The sequence below is a fragment of the Odocoileus virginianus genome, chromosome 2 (genome assembly GCF_023699985.2).
Source record: "Odocoileus virginianus isolate 20LAN1187 ecotype Illinois chromosome 2, Ovbor_1.2, whole genome shotgun sequence".
Taxonomy (NCBI): domain Eukaryota; kingdom Metazoa; phylum Chordata; class Mammalia; order Artiodactyla; family Cervidae; genus Odocoileus; species Odocoileus virginianus.
In genome coordinates this window covers 42,719,293-42,739,140 of record NC_069675.1, presented here as the reverse complement: position 1 = coordinate 42,739,140, position 19,848 = coordinate 42,719,293, and the positions used below count along the sequence as shown (strand labels likewise).

The window sequence follows — 19,848 nt, the reverse complement described above, 5'->3', positions numbered from 1 at the left end:
ATAAACTTTAAGTTTAATGTTACAGACTAGAGCAAGCATCTTTGGAAGACACTTGAAAGTGAAACTGTTGATGCCCTCAGTGATATTCAACTCTGTGCGACCCCATGGACTGTAGCCAGCCAGGCTCCTCTGCCCATGGAATTCTCCAGGCAAGAATACTGGAGTGGGTAGCCATTCCCTTCTCCAGGGGATCTTCCTGACACAGGGATAGAACCCAGGTTTCTGCCTTGCAGGCAGATTCTTTACCATCTGTGCCACCAGTGAAGCCCAAGAAGACACTTGGTTTAACATTTTTTTTTTAATGTAGTAATATACACATATGTAACTTGGTACACTTTGTAGATGACTAGTTTAACATATAATAATGTTATAGCTTATTAGGACAGTTGTAAATTTGCTAATCTAATTTCATAATCCAATTCATCAGTTGCTCAGTCGTGTCCGACTCTTTGCGACTCCATGGACTGCAGCACCCCAGGCCTCCCTGTCTATCACCAACTCCCAGAGTTTACTCAAACTCATGTCCATTGAGTCGGTGATGCCATCCAACCATCTCATCCTCTGTCGTCCCCTTCTCCTCCTGCCCCCAATCCCTCCCAACATCAGGGTCTTTTCAAATGACTCAGCTCTTCACATCAGGTGGCCAAAGTATTGGAGTTTCAGCTTCAACATCAGTCCTTCCAATGAACATTCAGGACTGATTTCCTTTAGGATGGACTGGTTGGATCTCCTTGTAGTCCAAGGGACTCTCAAGAGTCTTCTCCAACACCACAGTTCAAAAGCATCAATTCTTTAGTGCTCAACTTTCTTTATAGTCCAACTCTCATATCCAAACATTGGAAAAACCATAGCCTTGACCAGATGGACCTTTGTTGGCAAAGTAATGTTTCTGCTTTTTAATATGCTGTCTAGTCTGGTCATAACTTTCCTTCCAAGGAGTAAGCATCTTTTAGTTTCATGGCTGCAATCACCATCTGCAGTGATTTTGGAGCCCAAAAAAATAAAGTCAGCCAGTTTCCACTGTTTCTCCATCTACTTGCCATGAAGTGATGGGACCAGATGCCATGATCTTAGTTTTCTGAATGTTGAGCTTTAAGCCAACTTTTTCACTCTCCTCTTTCACTTTCATCAAGAGGCTCTTTAGTTCTTCACTTTCCACCATAAGGGTGGTGTCATCTGCATATCTGAGGTTATTGATAATTCTCCCAGCAATCTTGATTCCAGCTTGTGCTTCTTCCAGCCCAGCATTTCTCATGATGTACTCTGCATATAAGTTAAATAAGTAGGGTGACAATATACAGCCTTGACGTACTCCTTTTCCTATTTGGAACCAGTACTGTTGTTCCATGTCCAGTTCTAACTGTTGCTTCCTGACCTGCATACAGGTTTCTCAAGAGGCAGATCAGGTGGTCTGGTATTCCCATCTTCTTCAGAATTTTCCACAGTGTATTGTGATCCACACAGTCAAAGGCTTTGGCATAGTCAATAAAGCAGAAATAGATGTCTTTCTGGAACTCTCTTGCTTTTTCAATGATCCAATGGCCATTTGATCTCTGGTTCCTCCAGTTCATAATCTAATCTAATTTCATAATCTAAAATCATTGCTATGAAATATGGAGGATCCAGTAAATCTAACAGATCTGATTCTGTATATTCAAAGCGAGCATCTTGGGACTTACCTGCCTTCACCTCATTGTGGGAAGAACAGAGTAGTGGCTATGAGGTTTTGAACTTTGACCAGCTGGATTCAAACCCCTGAGTTATTCTGGGCTCTGGTAGGTTACTCTCCAGGATTCTTATTTCTTCCCTGTAAAACAGGTAATGATGGCAGATATCTGGCAGGACTGAGAGGAAGATTTTAAAATCACAGTGATACAAGCAAAGCACTTAAAAATAAATAAAACAAACAGATTTTAGCAAATGTGCAAGGGTGCAGGCAGTCTGACTGCAAGGACACTTTTTAGATATTTATTTATTTATTTGGCTGTGCCAGGTCTTAATTGTGGAATGCAGGATCTTGTACCCTGACCAGGGATTGAACCAGAGGCCCCCTGCCTTGGGTGTGCAGTCTTAGATGCTGGACCACCAGGGAAGTTCCTGCAAGAGAATTTTATACAGCAGTTTTGTGTAAGCACCCAGGTAGTTCAATTAAACTAGCAAAAGGAAACAAAAAGGCTTTGTTAACAATAGTAAGTAGATGGAATCCTAAGCAAACAAAATAAATCCCATTGCTTTCTTTACCTTTTCACTTTTATCCCATCGGAATTCTAGGTACACTCTAGACCGGGAATGGCCACCAGGCTCTATCTTTCAGCCAACGCTTTTCAGTGGGGGGTGATGCTCTGGAAAAAGGTTGAAAGAATTCCTGGGGTTCATCTGGGGGCATTGGGAAGGTGTCCGGGCAGTTACTGAGGTCGCTTCAGGAACAGGAGAAGCCACTGCAGCTGCCACAGAGCCACTGTTCCTTGTCCTTATAATTCCAAAGTGGCTTGCCGGGACCAGGAAATAGGCAGCCATGGGCTGGAACAGTGGAACCGAGGGCCAGGGTGCCCACTGGCCACTTCCCTTACCTCCCTCCCCTCTGCATGAACCATGAGCACAGCCCAATCCCCACCCACCTTAAGCAGGTCCTATTTCAAGGGAACCAAGGAGCAGGACCAGAGAGGAGCTGCTCCCCAGCCTCCTCCGCAGGCACAGGTCCAGGCTTCAGGACGCAGGTGGAAGAAGCACCTGTAGGGAGCCCCCCAGGCCAGCACACAGGAGTAGAGATCAAGGTTGGTGAGCCACCTGCCTGGGGTCCTTCCCGTCAGCTCAGCCCCCGTGGGGGAGGACAGAGCAAGCGGCCAGGAGGGGGATGCACTGGCCGCTTGCTCCTGCTAATGCAGAAATAACATTTTTCTCAAAGATAGGAGGGAGAAAATTACTTTCCACCCCTCATCCCAGGCTTTCCCAAAGCCTCTGTCCCTGGATCCCAGGCGGCCTTCCGAGGGGTTCACCTGGGATCCCCTGAGCAAACTCCAGGTCTATCCCTCCCTGCAGGGGGCCAGGCAGCCACCTCCACCCATCTAAGCAAGTCCCCAGGGAACACAGAGGTGTTGCCAGTGTGGGCCCAGATCCCCAGGAAGTTGGGCCGAGCTCTTTGCCCAGGGTCTTACCCCAAGCTCAGGTCCCCGCTGTTCGCTGGAAGTATTTTGAAAAGAACAGACTGACAAATTGACAGCAGATCCAGGGCCCAGGCAGGCAGTCCACAGAGCCGGGTGACCAGAGGCCTTCTTGGCTTTACTTCTGGCTGCAGGCAGGGGCCCCGCACCCCAGGCCAAGAAAGTGCTGGGCAGTCGCAGACACAGACGGTTAGGAGAGCCCTTTGTGGGGGGTTGGCGAGGATGGCCAGCAGGAGGGTGTCCCAGGGCCCCCAAGCCTCAGCCCACGGGGGCGGATTGACCAAGGCCTCAGGAGAGAAGGAGGCTGAAGCAGTGGTTTAACAGCCGTAACCAAGTCAGACTCCCATCATGTGAGTCCTCAGACCAGCACGGGAGGCCCCAGGTGAACGGGACAGGGCTCCTGCCATAGAAGCTCAAACTAGTTCATTTCTGGATTTCTAGATTTCCAGAGCAAGATTTGCTCAAGTTCCACTATTTCTGTATGCCACTGCAATTGCTTTTTACTAAACTGAATATGTGTAGATTATCTTTTAATTTAAGAAAGAATGTGTTTTTTAGGTTAATGTTTTTCTCTTTTGACTCAGTAGAAGAAGTTTAAAAAGTTTAAAACATATCCAGGGAGGTCCTTTCTGCCAATTTATAGGATAAAGAAGTTTTACTTTAAGCCAAAAATGATAGCTTAAGGAACTTCCAGTTCTACTGACAAAACCAGATTACTTGAAAACCCCCCAATAGAAACAGAAAGTTCTATGCAGACGACAAGCAGCAGCCCTTTAAATGTGTGGCCACGTGTGGTGTGGGGACAGGATGACCCCCCGTGTGTTCGGTGACAGCTCTCAGTCCAGGTGTCTCCTGCACATCGCTCCATCACGAAGGCACATTGTGCATCTGTAACCTCTGGACTGAGACTCTGAGTCTGTGAATAGCCTGTTTCTGCCCCTAGTTTATCCAGTGGTGGTCAGCATCCCCCGGTGGTTTTTTTTCTATCACTCCTCCCCTGTTTGTTAGCAGGCATTCTTCGTAAACATCAGCTGAGACTCTTCAAAAGCGGTCACAGAGCCGGGCAGGAGCCCACTATCTGAATGAGCAAAGAGCTCCCACATGTAAAGGGCTATTGGTCATGAGTGCAGGACGAGAAACTACAGGGCCCCTGGGAAAAGGGCAAACAGAGCAAAGCCGGCTGAGCCCCACCTGCAAAGTTCTGAAGTCAGAAACACCAGCAACATATAATAGGTCCACTAAGATGTGTAAGGATAAAGTCATAACCCGTGGTAAATAAGAAACAGACAAAATATCTATGAGTAAAACAATGATAATAATTGAAACTAAGAACGATTCAATACAATTTATACAATAGAGGCAGGCTGAAGAGAATGGCATTGACTGTAGCCAGAGACAGAGCGAGGAAAGGCTAGGAGATTTGAGGACAGAAACTGAAGGTCAGACACAGAGCTGGCTGGAGTTCCAAGGAAAGAACAGAAAGGGAAGAAGGGCTAAGAATGTTCCAAATCTATGACACTTGTGATCCTGAAACCAAAAGTGTGCACGTTCCAAGAAAGATTAATAAAAACTTAACCAGCCTAGATATTATCCTATAAATCCATAAACAACAAAGAAAAAATACTGTTTTTAAAACTAGAGAAGAAAGGCATTCTTCTTAAAGAACTGAGAGCAAAATTCCCAATAACAGATAGAGGCCAGAAAACAATGGGATAATTAGGTTGACAATAAAAGGAGAGAAAAATGTATACCTGGCAATGCTATCTAAGAGCCGTGTGGATCCATCAGTAAGGGGACAGTATACCCATACATACTGGCTCCCCAAGTGGCTCAGTGATAAAGAACCTGCCTGCCAGCCCAAGAGATGTGGGTTCAATCCCAGGGTCAGGAAGATCCCCTGAAGAAGGGAATGGCAACCTATTCCAGTATTCTTGCCTGGAAAATCCCACAGACACCCACAGACAGAGGAGACTGGCAGGCTACAGACTATGGGGTCACAAAGAGTCAGACACGACTGAGTGACTAACACTTCTCAGACTGGCTTGTTTTGCTTGGCATATTCACTGAAGCTTCCTTCATGTCCTTTCATGGCTTGACAGCTCATTTCTTTTTGGTGCTGAGTAACAATCCATTGTGTGGATGCACCATGGCTTATTTATCCATTCCCTATAAGGGCTTGGATTCCAGGTTTGAGCACTTGTGAATAGAGTGGCATGGATGTCTGTGTTCGGGTTCTGTATGGACACAAGCTTTCAACACATGCTCATGTGTCATCTGTATCTTTGGTGGGGTGTGGTTCAGATCTTTTACCCACTTTTTGATCCTGTTGTTTGTTTTCTTTCTGTTGTGCTTTAGGAGTTCCCTGCATAGTTTGGATAACAGAACTTTATCAGATATGCCTTCTGCAAATATTCTCCCTAAGTCTGTGGCTTGTCTTTTGCTCTCTAACAATCATTGTATTTTAAGACAGAATATTCGATACAGGCTATGCCTTTAGTCCACCAAATCCAGCTGGGTGTAAATGGAAAAAATGAGCAAGATAAAAATATTGGCAGAAACACAAAACAACAAAATATGCTAATGCATGCTGTCATTAAAAAAATAGCTTCTATTCAAAAAATTAGGAATCCATTTGAACTCAAAAAATTGACATTGTTCTTTAGCAAGTCAGATTTTTCATGTATAGATATCCCAAGGTCATGGGGCACAGAGTAACAGAAAGCAGGTGTGGAAACAGAATTACACAATACTGTTTGATAGTCTGTTGCCTGCAACCATCTTTTGAAAATTATTTTTTAAAATTTCCCAATTTCTTCCTAATGAAGAAGATTGTTTGTTTTATATTTGGGGGAAAATGTGAAGAACCAGCTTTAAATAAAACATTCTGTTCTTTCCAATTCATACATTTTAAATAATGAAGTTTTTTAAAATGCTCAAGGTCCCACAGTTTTCACTTCTCTCACTTCTTAGGTTAACATTAAACAATAATGAATTTCCAACACATCTCTCCTGAGTTTCTCAGAGAATCTTAAATTATAAAAAGGAATGACTGTTCAAAGCTTTAGAAATGACACAACCAACCCTTTCTTTTATGTACCAGTGAAATAGTTTCACCGACAAAGATGTCTTCGGAGGAGATGAAAAATCTCCACCTGGAGGAGAAATACCTGCAACCGGAAACCAAGGAGGTGAATGGAATCCTCATGACCAAGATGATAAGCGATAACTGGGACAAAATCTGGAATTTTCAAGCCAAGCCTGATGACCTTCTCATTGCAACCTACGCAAAGGCAGGTAGGTTGAAGAAAGTTGAGGTTGGGGGCTTCAGCAGAGCCAGGATGCCTGGGGGTTCCTCAGATTTTAAAATTGTGGGTTTTCACCAGGGCCAGACCCTGGCTTCCCAGGTGGCACAAGTGGTAAAGAACCCGCCTGCCAATTCAGGCGACAAAGGAGATGTGGGTTCAGTCCCTGGGTCAGGAAGATTCCCTGAAGGAGGGCAGGGCAACCCACTCTAGTATTCTTGCCTGGAGAATCCCATGGACAGAAGAGCCTGGGGGCCTACAATCCAAGGGTTGCAGAGTTGGACACAACTAAAGTGACTTGGCACATAGTTCCTGGAAAAATGAAAACCACTCTTATTGATGCCCTCCAAACCCCCAGAGTCCACGAGCCTCCTTTTTATTTCAGTTCCTGATAAAGGAAGGGAAGGCCAGCCTCCCACAGAATCACATGAAAGCTCAGAGTCTGAGGAACAGCAGGAAGCTCCTAGGGGAAGCCTGTCCTCCTCCCCAGGCTCTCCTGCACGTGGAGATGGAGCTGGAACTGAGCGCTTTGCCCCAATGGGAAAAGCGCAAGTGATGTTAGTCCAAACCTGCATGAGTACAGAGGGAAGAAGTGGGGGGTGGGGTGGAATGACACTTACAGAATCCTACAAAAGGGAGAGAAGCTTGTAGGGAGAACCAGAAGGGAAGAAGCAGAGAGGCCAGGCTCTGCAGCTGGAGAAGCAGAGACCTCAGAACCCAGAGGGCTGGATGGAGGGTGAGATGGAAGCCCCTCAGTTATGTATGTATCATTCAAGCGGTAGGGCCAAGGAAGGTAGAGAATTTTTCAGCTGTAACCAGCCTTGGAAGGTCTCTTGGTGGCTAGTGGATGCTGCAAGAGGAGTCAGAGATGCTCAGAACCAGGAAGGTCACAGGGGGTGCCCCTGCCCCATAGTTCCTAACTGGCCATATCACCGTGCTTGTCTCTCCCCTGTGGGTCAGGATGCCTTCCCTAGCCTCACACTGCTCCTACCACACAGCACTGCCAGCCAGGCCTGCTGGGAAAAGGGGGGGGGGGGGCTGCTCCTGCTTACTCCTGTTGGAAGCTCTCGGTTTCTCAAAAGTCATCTTTGTCTGACTTGCATGTCTCTTGCTCAGATCCGAATTCAAATTGGCACTGCATCTCAGAGCAGAAATTTGCTCTCCCTTCATCTTGGAAATTATGCAGTCAACCCCCAGACTCTCCCAGAACTCTCTCTATAGCTGTGTTCCCCCATCTCCCCACGACCTCTCAATCCCCACTATACCCACACCCCATCCCCCACCCCCGTGAGTCCTGCTTAAGCTTTCTAGCATGAGAATATGCCCACCTTAACCCTAGCTCCAAGGTTCCCTCCCTCCGATGCTCTGGCTTATTAACACAAGTGGACACTCTCCTCCCCCTCTGACTGTTCCTCTCCAGAAGACCAGCTCAGATGAGTCCACCTACCCATCCACAGAGGGCGCCCCCTCCTCCCATGAACTCCCGGGGCCCTTTGTAGAGTCTTCACGGCTCTTACTGGAGACCTCTCAGTTATCTACGTATTGTCTTACATGTCAATGAGAGCCAGGCCTCGCTAAGAGTCAGGGGCAATGAATGCCTTTGGTATGAAAAGGAAAATGGGCATGTGGTGGGTAGGGCACATGGGCTAGCTCTTTGCCCACCCACACATCTGCATCAGTTAGGATTCAGTGTGGCTATATGTATCAGGAAACTCAAAAGTAAAAGCACTCTGGAGGTTAAAAGTCCAGGCCTGAAATGGTGGCTGCACTGATCCTTAGAAACCCTAGGTCTTTGAACTTTCTGCCCCACCATCTGTAGGCTTAGCTTTTGGTTTCACAACCCAATATGACTTCTAGAGCTCCAGCCATCACATGCATGTTCCAAACAGCAACAAGGAGGCAGGAAGAGGGGAATGAGGTCATGTTCCTGCCCTTTAAAGACAGCTTCCCAAAATACAATGGCATGGCCACCTTTAGCAGCAAGAAAGATTGAGAAAATAATCTTTTTATATAGCCTTTAGCTATGTGCTTGCATGCACACTAAGTGGTTTCAGTCATGTCCAATTCTTTGTGACCCCATGGACTGTAGCCTGCCGGCTCCTCTGTCCATGGGAGTCTCCAGGCAAGAATACTGGGGTAGGATGCCATGACAACCTCCAGGGGACCTTCCTGACACAGGGATCAAACCTGTCTCTTGAGTCTCCTGCATTGGAAGGTGGTTTCTTTACCACTATCACCATCTGGGCAGCCCAACCTTTAGCTATATGCCCTGGTAAAAATTGAGGATCTATTAACTTGAGAAAGATGGGGAGAATGGATATTAACTAGGCTAGAAGCAGTCTTTGGCATATTGTATCTCCTCCAACAAGACTGGAAGCTTGTTGGGGCACAGATAGTATTTGCCTCAACTTTGTATCTCCTGACATTCCTTTGAGTCAGTATGCTTTCTCTCAAGCTACACGTATTAGGTTCAAAACACCATGGCAGGTATGAGGTTTGAGGGACAGAGGGTCAAAAGCCCAGCCCCTACTCAGTGGAACTCTCAGTCTCACGAGAAGGCAGGTGTGGGGAAGACCTCGGCTGTGGGGACAGGGGCTCAGAGCAGAGGCCCATCCACCCTGGGAGTCACGCAGGTGCTCAACATAAGCAGAGGTAGGTTTTCCTGAATGTGGGAATAACTGATGTAGAATGGAGTTGTCTAGAGAGCAGGCAGAACTGAGGGTAAATAACTCTTCCAGGTACCACCTGGACCCAGGAGATCGTGGACATGATCCAGAATGACGGGGATCTGCAGAAGTGTCAGCGGGCCAACACCTTTGACCGGCACCCTTTCATCGAGTGGGCGCTCCCCCCGCCCCTCAGCTCAGGTATGTGCTGCCTGGGCCTATGGGGCTGTGCCCTCTGCTGGGAAGGAGTCTGAGGATGGTTCAGGTCAACACACCTCTGTCAGCTGTGAGAAAAGATCCCTCAGTCCCTCTGTTGAAATACGGGAATGGGCAGCTTCAGACAGCACGTCTCCTGCGATTTCTCAAGGACTCAAGAGCACACAGGACCATTCCACACAGAGGAGGCAGGGTTGAGGATGGCTGGCCTCCAGTGACCAGGGACCTCACCCCTGGGTCAGGTCTGCCCGCTCCAGGAGGACTGGCTTCTGCTGTTTTTCATCTCTGACCTGTCTGCCAGGGATCCAAGTTAAATTATACATAGTCTCTCTGTTATTAATATCAACAAATGATGCACTTCACACCAAAGATACTAAGAAATGTAGGAGAGAGCACCCTTGAAGAGCTGGCAACCAATTAGGAATGAAGGGTATGTTTTTTTAGATTTGTTTCTAATTGGAGCATAATTGCTTTACAATACTGTGTTGGTTTCTGCCATACATCAGCCTGAGTCAGCTATATGTATACGTATGTCCCCTCCTTCTTGAACCTCCCTCCAAGCCCTGCATCCCACCACTCTAGGTCATCATGGAGCCTGGAGCTGAGTTCCCTGTGCTCTAAGCAGCTTCCCACTAGCTATCTGTTGTACACATGGTTGTGCATACATGTCAATGCTACTCTTTCACTTCATCCCATCCTCTCCTTCCCTCGCTGCGTTCACAACTCTGTAAGGGAGTGTTTTTATAGAGTAAATAGCAGCAAAGAGTAACTTTGCAGTAGGACCCAACCTGATGATGAAAAGAGACTTTGGACTCAAACAGTTCTGGTTTGGATTCTTGTCTGGAAAACCTTCAGCACGTTATTAAACCTCTCAAACTCTAATCATCTCTAAAAAAATTTCTAAAAATACTGCCTGTTGAAAACCCATGATTGATTGAGCCAGTTATTCCAGCACCATCAGGCCAAAAAATTATCTTTTCTCACATCAAATTGCCATGGCCCCTTCACAAATATTGAATTTTACCTTCTACGTATGGGCTTCCCTGGTGGCTCACGTGGTAAAGAATCCACCTGCAATACAGGAGACCCAGTGTCAATCTCTGGGTTGGGAAGATCTGCTGGAGAAGGGAATGACAACCCACTCCAGTATTCTTGCCTGGAGAATTTCATGGACAGAGAAGCCTGGCACGAGTTGCAAAAGAATGAGACAACTGAACAACTAACACACACACAATATGGGTGCATTCTGAATTTTCTGTTCTGCTTTGTTCCATTACGTGTCCCTCCTTGTGCCAATACCACACTGTTTGATGACTGTAGCTTTATATGAAGACATATAACTTGGTGACACTGGGCAGGCCACCAGCCTAGGATGTAATTTGCAATGTGGAGTCAGGTAGGGGGTACCGAGCACGTGGTGAGTATGACTCCAGACGCTGGCAAAACAACAGAGATGTGGATGAGAAGTGTTAGTTGAGCAGCAGCCTTGTTGCAGGTCTGGATCTCGCCAACAAGATGGCTTCTCCGAGGACTCTGAAGACGCACCTGCCTGTTCAGATGCTCCCACCTTCCTTCTGGAAACAGAACACAAAGGTAAGGACATCCAGGCTTGATCTGAATACTCACAGACTGTCTCCATGTAAGAGGAAACAGCCATGGACCTCAAAAGATAGGTGCCCAGTGCAGGTTCCAGATGGGCAGTAACCTGACACCCCTCCTGGTGCCCACCACTCTACCCTGGATCTATCTTTCTCCCAGAATATTCCTTCTGGGTACCAGTAGACTAGACTCCAGGCAGCGCCATCCTCATCAACTGTCAGCTGAGTCACGTTCAGACAGTGAGAGATCAGGCAGGGCGCCTGCTTCCTGGGGAGGTAGTCATATCAGTTTGAATCCTCTAGGAGCCAAGCCAGGGCTGAGTAAGGTGTGAAGGGAATTTATTTAGGGAAAACCCGTGAGGGGGTAGGGAGACCCCGGAGGGTGGGGGCCCAGGACCACATATGATGTCTGGAAATCATCCCCATCATGGATAAGCTCCCAGCAACAGCCATGACTCTGTCCTCTATTTTTAAATTTTTGTTTTAGCAAATTCAGACCCCAGAAATGCACTAGTACACTGAATGTACTAGTGTTTTGTTTTGTTTTTGATGTCAGCTTCATCAGTGAGTCTAGAAGTCAATGAAATACAGAATATACCCCAAATATCAGCTTAGAGGTTTGCAAAGAAAAGTGCAACAAACATTTGCAGAGTTAAATGCTTGCCTCGGCTGGACTGTCCATCTTCCTGTGGGAAGGCTACTTTGCAGACCCAACCACAGACCCTTCCATGCTCTGGGCTGAGCCCTTTCCAGGGGAGCTACACAGTCAAGGCTGTTTAGCCAAGACACTCTCTACTTAGTGCAGAGCTCGGAGATGCAGTGTGAGTGGCTGCTTTTGAGTTTCTCTGCTCTGGTTTCCATGGCACTCCATCACCTCATCTCATCCATCTCCCATCAGAGGTGTCATAGGTTTCCATATATCAAATGCCATCACCCTATTTTCTACCCTGACCATCACCCAGGTCACCATGACTTTGAAAATATCTTGATTTATCCCCACAGACACTTAACATAATTTTGCTGCTCTAGAACTAATATTATTTCCAAATGATGTTTTTAGACTCAAAGTCAGAAGACCCCTTAGCATGTGTTTTGTCATCAGATTAACAGCTTCTTTTTGAAACCAGGCCTTCTAAAATGTCAAAATTTCCATGACAGCACATTCTTTTATCTGCTGAGAGCTGTGGATTGTTTGAGTAAGAGAAGGTGTGGGCAAGCTTAGTCTGAGATTTTCCTGTTACGATGGGGCAGTGAGCTAAATGGAGTTCCCCAAAGACACCTGCATCCTAACCCCTCCCAAACCCCACAAATGTACCTCACCTGTAGAGTGCACTTGGCAGGTGTGATTAAGTTGAGCATCTTGAGACCGAAGATCCTCTGGTTACCTGGACAGCCCTGAGCATCGTCACAAGGATCTTGATGAGAAGGAGGCGAGAAGGTGGAAAGACAACGTGAAGGATGTGACACCTGATGCAGAAATGGGGGCGATTTCAGGGCAGAGTCCAGGCCGAGGCACACAGATGGCCTCAGGTTCCAGGAACTGCAGGGAAGTTCGTCCCCTGCCCTGGAACCAGCCCCATGGCCAACTGGAGTCCATTCCAGTGACCCCGAGCTCCAGACTGTAAGAGAACCAACCTCATGCTATTTTAAGGCTCTCCACCTGGGGCAATTTGTCACATCAACAGCCAGAGACTCACACAGATAGATGGCAGACTCAGAACATGCGAGCATGTGGCCTTCACTCCCACTTGGACATCTGACTCCAGGCCAGAGGCATTTCAGCAGGTCCCCATCCAGCCAGGGCTTCCCCCATTCTGATTACTCAGCTTCAATTTGCAAAAAAAAAAAAAAAGTGATAACCAACATAAGCATTGAGAAATGTGTTTACTTGATCCTAAGACCTTGCTGCTGGGCATCCCTTTGGATTTTCTGAGAACGTTGGTAGACACTGGAGGGCTGTCCAGTGGGAGGAAAGAGGCAAAGGGCAGTGTCCCTGCAGTGCTGGGCTCACAGGAGGAGCCAAGGCCAAAAGACCTGTGCTAATTTGATCAGATGGAAACAGCTCCCCCTACCCCCCACCCAGGGTGCTGGTCTGCTGAGTACGCAAAACACAGGGAACACGCTTGAGAAACCATCCATGGACTCCTCCCCCAGAGCCCCTGCCTACTTTGTGTCTCTACTTCTACATCTGACAGTTGACCCCACATGCAAAGAAATGAAAGAGGATCACTCTCTCACACCACACAAAAATTAACTAAAGATGGATCAAATATCTGAATGGAAGACCTGGAAGCACAAGACCCCTAGAAAAGAATACAGGTAGTACACTCTTTGATATCAGTCTCAACAATGATTTTCTTGGATTTGACATCAAAAGCAAAAATAAACAAGTGAGACTACATCAAACTAAAAAGCTTCTGCACAACGAAGGAAACAACCAACATAAGAAAAAGGCAACCTAATGGGAGGAAATACTTGCAAATCCTATATCTGACAAGGGGTTAATATACAAAGTATATGGAGAACTCACTCAACTCAGAAGGAAAAAAAAAAACAAGCAATTTGTGGTTCTATCAAAATTGTAAACATACCTTCCTGTGTCCTGCAATTCACAGGGCAGACTTGGTCACAAAATTTTCCAAAACACCCTTTACAGCCCAGGGCAGCCTGGGTGGCGGGGTAGGAGGAAGGGTGGTGGGACAAGCTCAGAAGCATCTCTGCCTCTCCCAGGAGGGGACAGGTCACCAGCAGCTCCAGTGGTACTGGGGTCCCGTGATCTTATCAGGGATGATGGTCACTGTGAGGAGGCAATTCCTTGGGTGGTCAGAAGGCAGAGGCAGCCCCACCCTACAACTAGGGTAGACACCCTGCTCAGGTACAGCCCACGGGACCTTCCTCTCCCCACCTGAGTAATACCTCGTGGCCTCCCCAGTCCTGGAAATAGCAGAGGGAGGGTGACTGCAGCACTTGTCATGCTGAGCAGGACACCTGAGAGAAAGGGCGTGCTGTCACCGACTCTGCTTAGACCACAGCTGTAATCAGAACTGTGCCGGGCAAACTGGAGAGGGTCACAGAAAACATAGGTCTAGTCACTCAGACAGGATGGTCCAAGACAGCAGCCCCCAGCCTTTCTGGAACCAGGGACCGATCTCATGGAAGACAATTTTTCCACGGACCAGGGTGGGGAGCGGGGACGATGGTTTGGGGATGATTCAAGCGCATTACATTTTTGTGCACCTTATTTCTAATCCAATGCTACTGATCTGACAGGAGATACCAGCCTAAGGACCTGAGGTTGGGGAAAGTGAAAGTGTTAGTCGCTCAGTTGTGTCCAGCTCTTTGAGACTCTATGGACTGTATCCCCCAGGCTCCTCTGTCCATGGGAGTCTCCAGGCAAGAATACTGGGGTGGGTATTCATTCCCTTCTCCAGAGGCTGTTTCTGACCCAGGGACTGAACCTGAGTCTCCCACATCTCAGGCAGATTCTTTACCATCTGAGCCACCAGGGAAGCCCCAAGAATATTGGAATGGGTAGCCATTCCCTTTTCCAAGGAATCTTCCCAACCCAGGGTCCATCTAACAGCATGGGCTAAGGTCGAAGGTCTAAGGTCCTTCAAACAACATGGGCTCTTCCTGAACAGTAACCTTTCCTGTCTTGTTTTCTGTGTCCATCCCTTTCCTGGCTGATTTCAGATCATCTATGTGGCCAGGAACGCCAAGGACTGCCTGGTATCCTACTACCACTTCTCAAGAATGAATAAGATGGTGCCAGACCCTGGCTCCTGGGAGGAGTATGTTGAGACCTTCAAAGCTGGGAAAGGTGAGCGAAAGGAAATTGAGGTCCACACCTCCGTTTTCAATCGCCCACATATCAGAGAGGCATGGCTTCTGCTGAGTGACTGGGCTGCTCGAGGTTCTGGGAGGACACAGGTGTCACCCAGACAGGGTTACTGTTCAGGGTCACTGTCCAGAGGTCACAATAAATGCTACTTAGAACACTGTGGGTAGAGGGTAACAAACTCACTGATGATGGTGCAGGATCCAGGGGCATGGGCGGGTGCTGAGGCAGTTCCTAGGGAGACAGTCAGCCACAGGGAGTTGCAGGGAAAGAATCACCCTGCACACACCCCTGGCCCCGGGTGAGGCCCAGAAGACTGAGGATCCAGTGACACTGACCACAGGGTCAACCTCGCAGCTGGAGGAGGGTGGGGGTGGCTTGGGGGCTAGGGGAGGACACTGTGCACCCCCTTCCCCCCATTCTCCATCACAGACAGTAAAGGGGCCCAAACATCTGGTCACTGGGATTCTTCAGAATGAATTCACAGCTTCTCTTCACAGTCAGCCTGTGGTGGTGTTCAGTCGCTCAGTCGTGTCCGACTCTGCAATCCCATGAACTGCAGCACACCAGGCTTCCCTGTCCTTCACCATCCTGCAGAGTTTGTTCAAATTCATGTCCTTTCAGTTGGTGATGCCATCCAACCGTCTTATCCTCTGTCACCGTCTTCTCCTCCTGACCTAAATCTATCCAAGAGTCAGGGTCTTTTCCAGTGAGTCAGCTCTTTGCATCATGTGGCCAAAGTATTGGAGCTTCAGGTTCAGCATCAGTCCTTGCAATAAATATTCAGAATTGACTTCCTTTAGAATTGATAGGTTTGATCCCTTTGCAGTCCAAGGGACTCTCAAGAGTCTTCTCCAGCACCACAGTTGGAAAGCATCAATTCTTCGTCCCTCAGCCTTCTTTATGGTCTAACTCTCACATCTGTACATGACCACTGGAAAAACCATAGCTTGGACTATATGGGCCTTTGTTCCCTTAATCAGCATGTTGGGGACCAGAATTTATCTCAAAACACTGGTCTGGCCCCATGCAGCGATGTAAGGGGAACACAGACCTGCCTCCTGCCCTTGGGACAGTTTCTCATAGGGGAATAACTTCAAGGGTGGGAACAGAAGCCACGGGATCCAGAGTACTTTTAATCAACTCCCTAAAAAAAAAAAATCCCTATCTCTGCAAATAAGAATTCTAGTTGTGTTTTTCAAATGTCCTCTTTTATTAGAGATGCCAGTGCTCATTTCAGAAGCTTCAAGTTGATACTGACACCCCCTCCTTTCTCCCTCCCATCAGTGCTATGGGGCTCCTGGTATGACCACGTGAAGGGCTGGTGGCACGCCAAGGACCAGCATCGCATCCTCTACCTCTTCTATGAGGACATGAAGGAGGTGAGGACCATGCGACCACCGCTGCTTCCCGCCGTGTCCTTGAGGGATCAAACTATAGTCACACCTGCACGCATACTGCCCACACCAGGCCTCTCTTCCTGATGCCCTGTCCAACTCAGCTTTATTCTCAAACAATGCAACTACTTTTGTTCTTCATTTTTTCTCTCTCATTTTCTTTTTTCTTTCTCTAATCTTTATTTTTTCCTTAATGTATTTATTTTATTGAAGTATAGTTGACTGACAATGTTTCAAGTGCACATCAAGGTGATTCAGTTATACATATACACATATATTATTTTCAGATTATTTTCCATTATAGGTTATGACAAGATATTGACTATAGTTCCCTGTGCTATATAGTAAATCTTTGTTGCTCATTGCATCTGTATTTTTTAATTAGAAATCTAGCATTCTATTCATATTAAGTCAAACAAGTGGAATCAAAATGTCATATATCTTTTCTTTAAAAATCTTCCAACTTTGCATCTGTTCACAATTTTCAGATGATCCTCCACTCAGGAAATCTCACGCACTTTTACAATCTGATTAATCCTGCCACTCACAAACCATGTTTCTTTGCCTACAAAATGCAAATCAGCTCTTTTTGTGTCTCAGGATATTCCCGGGAAGATTTAGCAGCTGACTTGTAAAGCTCCTGGCATCCACACCCCAAACCCACTCCACACACTGAAGTTTAGTCCACACAGACGCTGGCAGGACTGGTCCCACGTGGTCCCACTCATCGAGTGTCCAGGGCATCACACGGTCACTCTTGAACCCAGGGATCAGTGCCCTAGAATTACAAAACCACCCCTGGACCTGTGCTGAAAGGTTCTCTAGAATCTGGTCAGATGCCAAAGGTCCTTCTCTGAATGTCTGTGATCAGAAAGAACAGACCACAAGGGCTTTTGTTTCTGGGTCAGTGTGAGGTCCCCTGATTCTGCCTCTGACAGACCTTGTGTTTAACTTGCTGAGCCATCTCTGGTCCTAGAGTCACTCCCCTCTTTCTGTGCCTCTGCATCTCCTCCTCCAGGGGACATGCTCCCTGCCCTGAAGCCCGTGCTCCCCCTGCATGCGTGCATGCAGGCAGCATGCTTCCAGACAGGCGTTGCAGGGCTGTGCTCATGTTTCTCCCCCCTCCTTCTCGGTCAGCCTCCCTGGGGCTAGGAGAGCCCTCATGTCTAAGTCCTTCCTCCCCAGGACCATCCAGCGCCATCCACAGTCATTCTCCCAAGGAAGACACATTGACTGTAATTGAGCTGCTCCCTTAAGCCGTCCCTTCCCAAGCACAGTTCATCTAACAGAACATCATGCCTTCATGGAAAACCCCTAACTACTTGGCTTTTTGTGACTGTTCCACATACAGGATCCAAAGCGGGAAATTCGGAAGATCCTGAAGTTCCTGGAGAAAGAGGTGTCGGAGGAAGTTCTGGACAAAATCATCCATCACACGTCCTTTGAGGTCATGAAGGAGAACCCAATGGCCAACTACACCACACTGCCCACCAGCATCATGGACCACTCCATCTCCCCCTTCATGAGGCGAGGTACACAAGGGAGGGATGGAGAGAGGGAGTGAGGGAGGCCCACGTGCTCAGAGGTTGGACAGGACCCCAGCTCCTTCCTGTTTCCCGGTCATGCTTCCGGCTCCCACACCTGTGCTGTTGGCGACACTCCCAACAGTGTCCGAGGAGCAGACCCCATGATCCGCTCTGTGCCAGCCCCTGCATGCATCCTTACCCACCCCTCTCCCCGGAATCACTGAGGTTTCGCCTCCTTGCAGGAATGCCTGGGGACTGGAAGAACTACTTCACTGTGGCTCAGAATGAGGACTTCGACAAGGACTACGAGAGGAAGATGGCTGGGAGCACCCTGACCTTCCGCACGGCCCTCTGAGTCTCGGGGCCCAGCGAGGCCTCCTCACTGACTTTAGACATGTGAGCCTCACCATCAGGATGCCGAAAACAATGACTCCCTCCCTTTCATCCTGAGCTTTGCACACTGTCTGTAGAACCCATGTCCCAAGATACTCAAAATACAATCAAACCCTGAGTAGAAAGAAGTTTAAAGTTAAATCTCTTGGTGGTTCACAGAGGCCCAGCCATGTGAGGAGCTGGAGCAAAGTGAACGCACGACTTAATCCCAACATTAGAGCACAGCACCTGGTGAGCTTCCCGGGGTCAAGGCAGGAGGAAAGAGAGAAAAGGGTAAGCCCAGACTTTCAACACAAGAGAGATGCAAAGAGATGTGGAGAGGGCCCTGGAGAATGCAAGAGGGTCCAGGTCTTATCCCCTGAGGTCCAGAGCGAGAGACTGAGAGGGCCTCACTCACAGAGACTCCAGGCCTCGAGGCTCAGGGCCTGGAGGGGTGGGGAAAGCGGGGTCTGAGGCTCAGACTGAGACACGGATGGTCTGAAGTCCAGGGACCAAACCATAGGATCTTGGGGCAAATATAGGCCAGAAAGCCAACGAGGTTTTACTAATATATTCCAGGTAGATTTCTTGGAGAGAGAGGAAAGAAGCCCCAGATTAGCCCAAGAGAAATGAAATAGAAGAGAACAGCCAGCACCACGGGCACCTACCTCCAGGACAAGGTGACCGTCCTGATTCTGGAGGAATCAGCACCATGTTATTCTTTGTAGACAGATGCTCTTAGAATTCAGAGAAGGCAATGGCAACCCACTCCAGTACTCTTGCCTGGAAAATCGCATAGATGGAGGAGCCTGGTGGACTTCAGTCCATGGGATCTCTAGGAGTCGGACACAACTGAGCGACTTCACTTTCACTTTTCGCTTTCATGAATTGAGGAAGGAAATGGCAACCCACTCCAGTATTCTTGCCTGGAGAATCCAAGGGACAGGGTTGCCTGGTGGGCTGCCGTCTATGGGGTCGCCCAGAGTCAGACACGACTGAAGCGATTTAGCAGCAGCAGCAGCTCTTAGAACTGTCGGGTCCGCTGAGTCGTTTAGTTTCATGTGTCCTGATTCTCTTTGTTACAGCCTGCTCAAGGAAGCGTCCGCCCTCATTCACACAAGTTGTACTAAGGTCAGTGCTTTGTTTTAAAAGAGTCAGGAAATAGATGACTAATGAGAACCTACTCTACAGCTCAGGGAGCTCTACTCGATACTCCGTAATGGCCTATATGGGAATAGAATCTAAAAAGAGTGGATATATTCACTTGGCTTTGCACCTGAAACTTACCCAACATTGCAAATCAACTAGACCTCAATAAATTTCTTTTTAAAAAATAGATGTGTCAAAAAACAAGTAAAGAAAAGAAAGAAAGTTGGGGAGTTTCCCTCTGTAGGCGTGCCACTTTCCTGTCAGGTACAGAGAGCCACCTCCTCCTCCAAGGACCTAAGTCAACCCTGTCTGCAGCCTGTGGTCTTTCACCTTCTAAGCAAGCATGCAAATCATTAACCACAGGACAGATAATCCTGTGTGTGTGTGTGCCTGCTCCCTGACACGTGGCCTCTCAGGTGAAACCACAGGGAACCCACTCCCCGTGGGGCAGAGGGAGGGGACTCAGCTGGTGGGGGTCCCAGGATAGCACGTCCCCTACTCAGGACAAGTCCTGCTGTGATGGGGGGAGGGGCACAGACTCGGGTTAGGTCTGAGCCGAGGGACTGAGATACAGCCCCTAGAGAAGATGGAGATGAATGCCCCATGCCATGAGAATTCACACT

At 47.9% G+C, this 19,848-nt stretch overlaps 1 protein-coding gene and 1 long non-coding RNA gene across 6 annotated transcripts; one reads left to right on the top strand and one right to left on the bottom strand.

The window, feature by feature from the left end:
• Nucleotides 1-279: 279 nt before the first annotated feature.
• LOC110142954 (uncharacterized) lies at nucleotides 280-7,483 on the bottom strand. Of its 4 annotated transcripts, none has more exons than XR_011492224.1 (4): nucleotides 2,619-7,483; nucleotides 2,242-2,342; nucleotides 1,680-2,097; nucleotides 280-1,579 (listed from the first exon to the last, which is right to left on the bottom strand). It is a non-coding gene; the product is annotated as an uncharacterized lncRNA (long non-coding RNA). The 4 variants fall into 4 exon arrangements; XR_011492223.1 differs by having other exon boundaries at nucleotides 280-1,263; XR_011492222.1 differs by having other exon boundaries at nucleotides 280-1,807; nucleotides 2,024-2,097.
• LOC110142955 (sulfotransferase 1C1) lies at nucleotides 6,284-18,221 on the top strand. 2 transcript variants are annotated; one of them, XM_020902422.2, is made up of 7 exons: nucleotides 6,284-6,455; nucleotides 9,202-9,330; nucleotides 10,841-10,938; nucleotides 14,637-14,763; nucleotides 16,069-16,163; nucleotides 17,530-17,710; nucleotides 17,947-18,221. In XM_020902422.2, the coding sequence occupies exons 1-7, from the start codon at nucleotides 6,284-6,286 to the stop codon at nucleotides 18,057-18,059; spliced, it is 915 nt and encodes a 304-aa protein (XP_020758081.1). In that variant the 3' UTR covers nucleotides 18,060-18,221. The 2 variants fall into 2 exon arrangements, with proteins under 2 accessions (XP_020758081.1, XP_070335112.1); XM_070479011.1 differs by having other exon boundaries at nucleotides 9,202-9,334; nucleotides 10,830-10,938.
• Nucleotides 18,222-19,848: the final 1,627 nt, after the last annotated feature.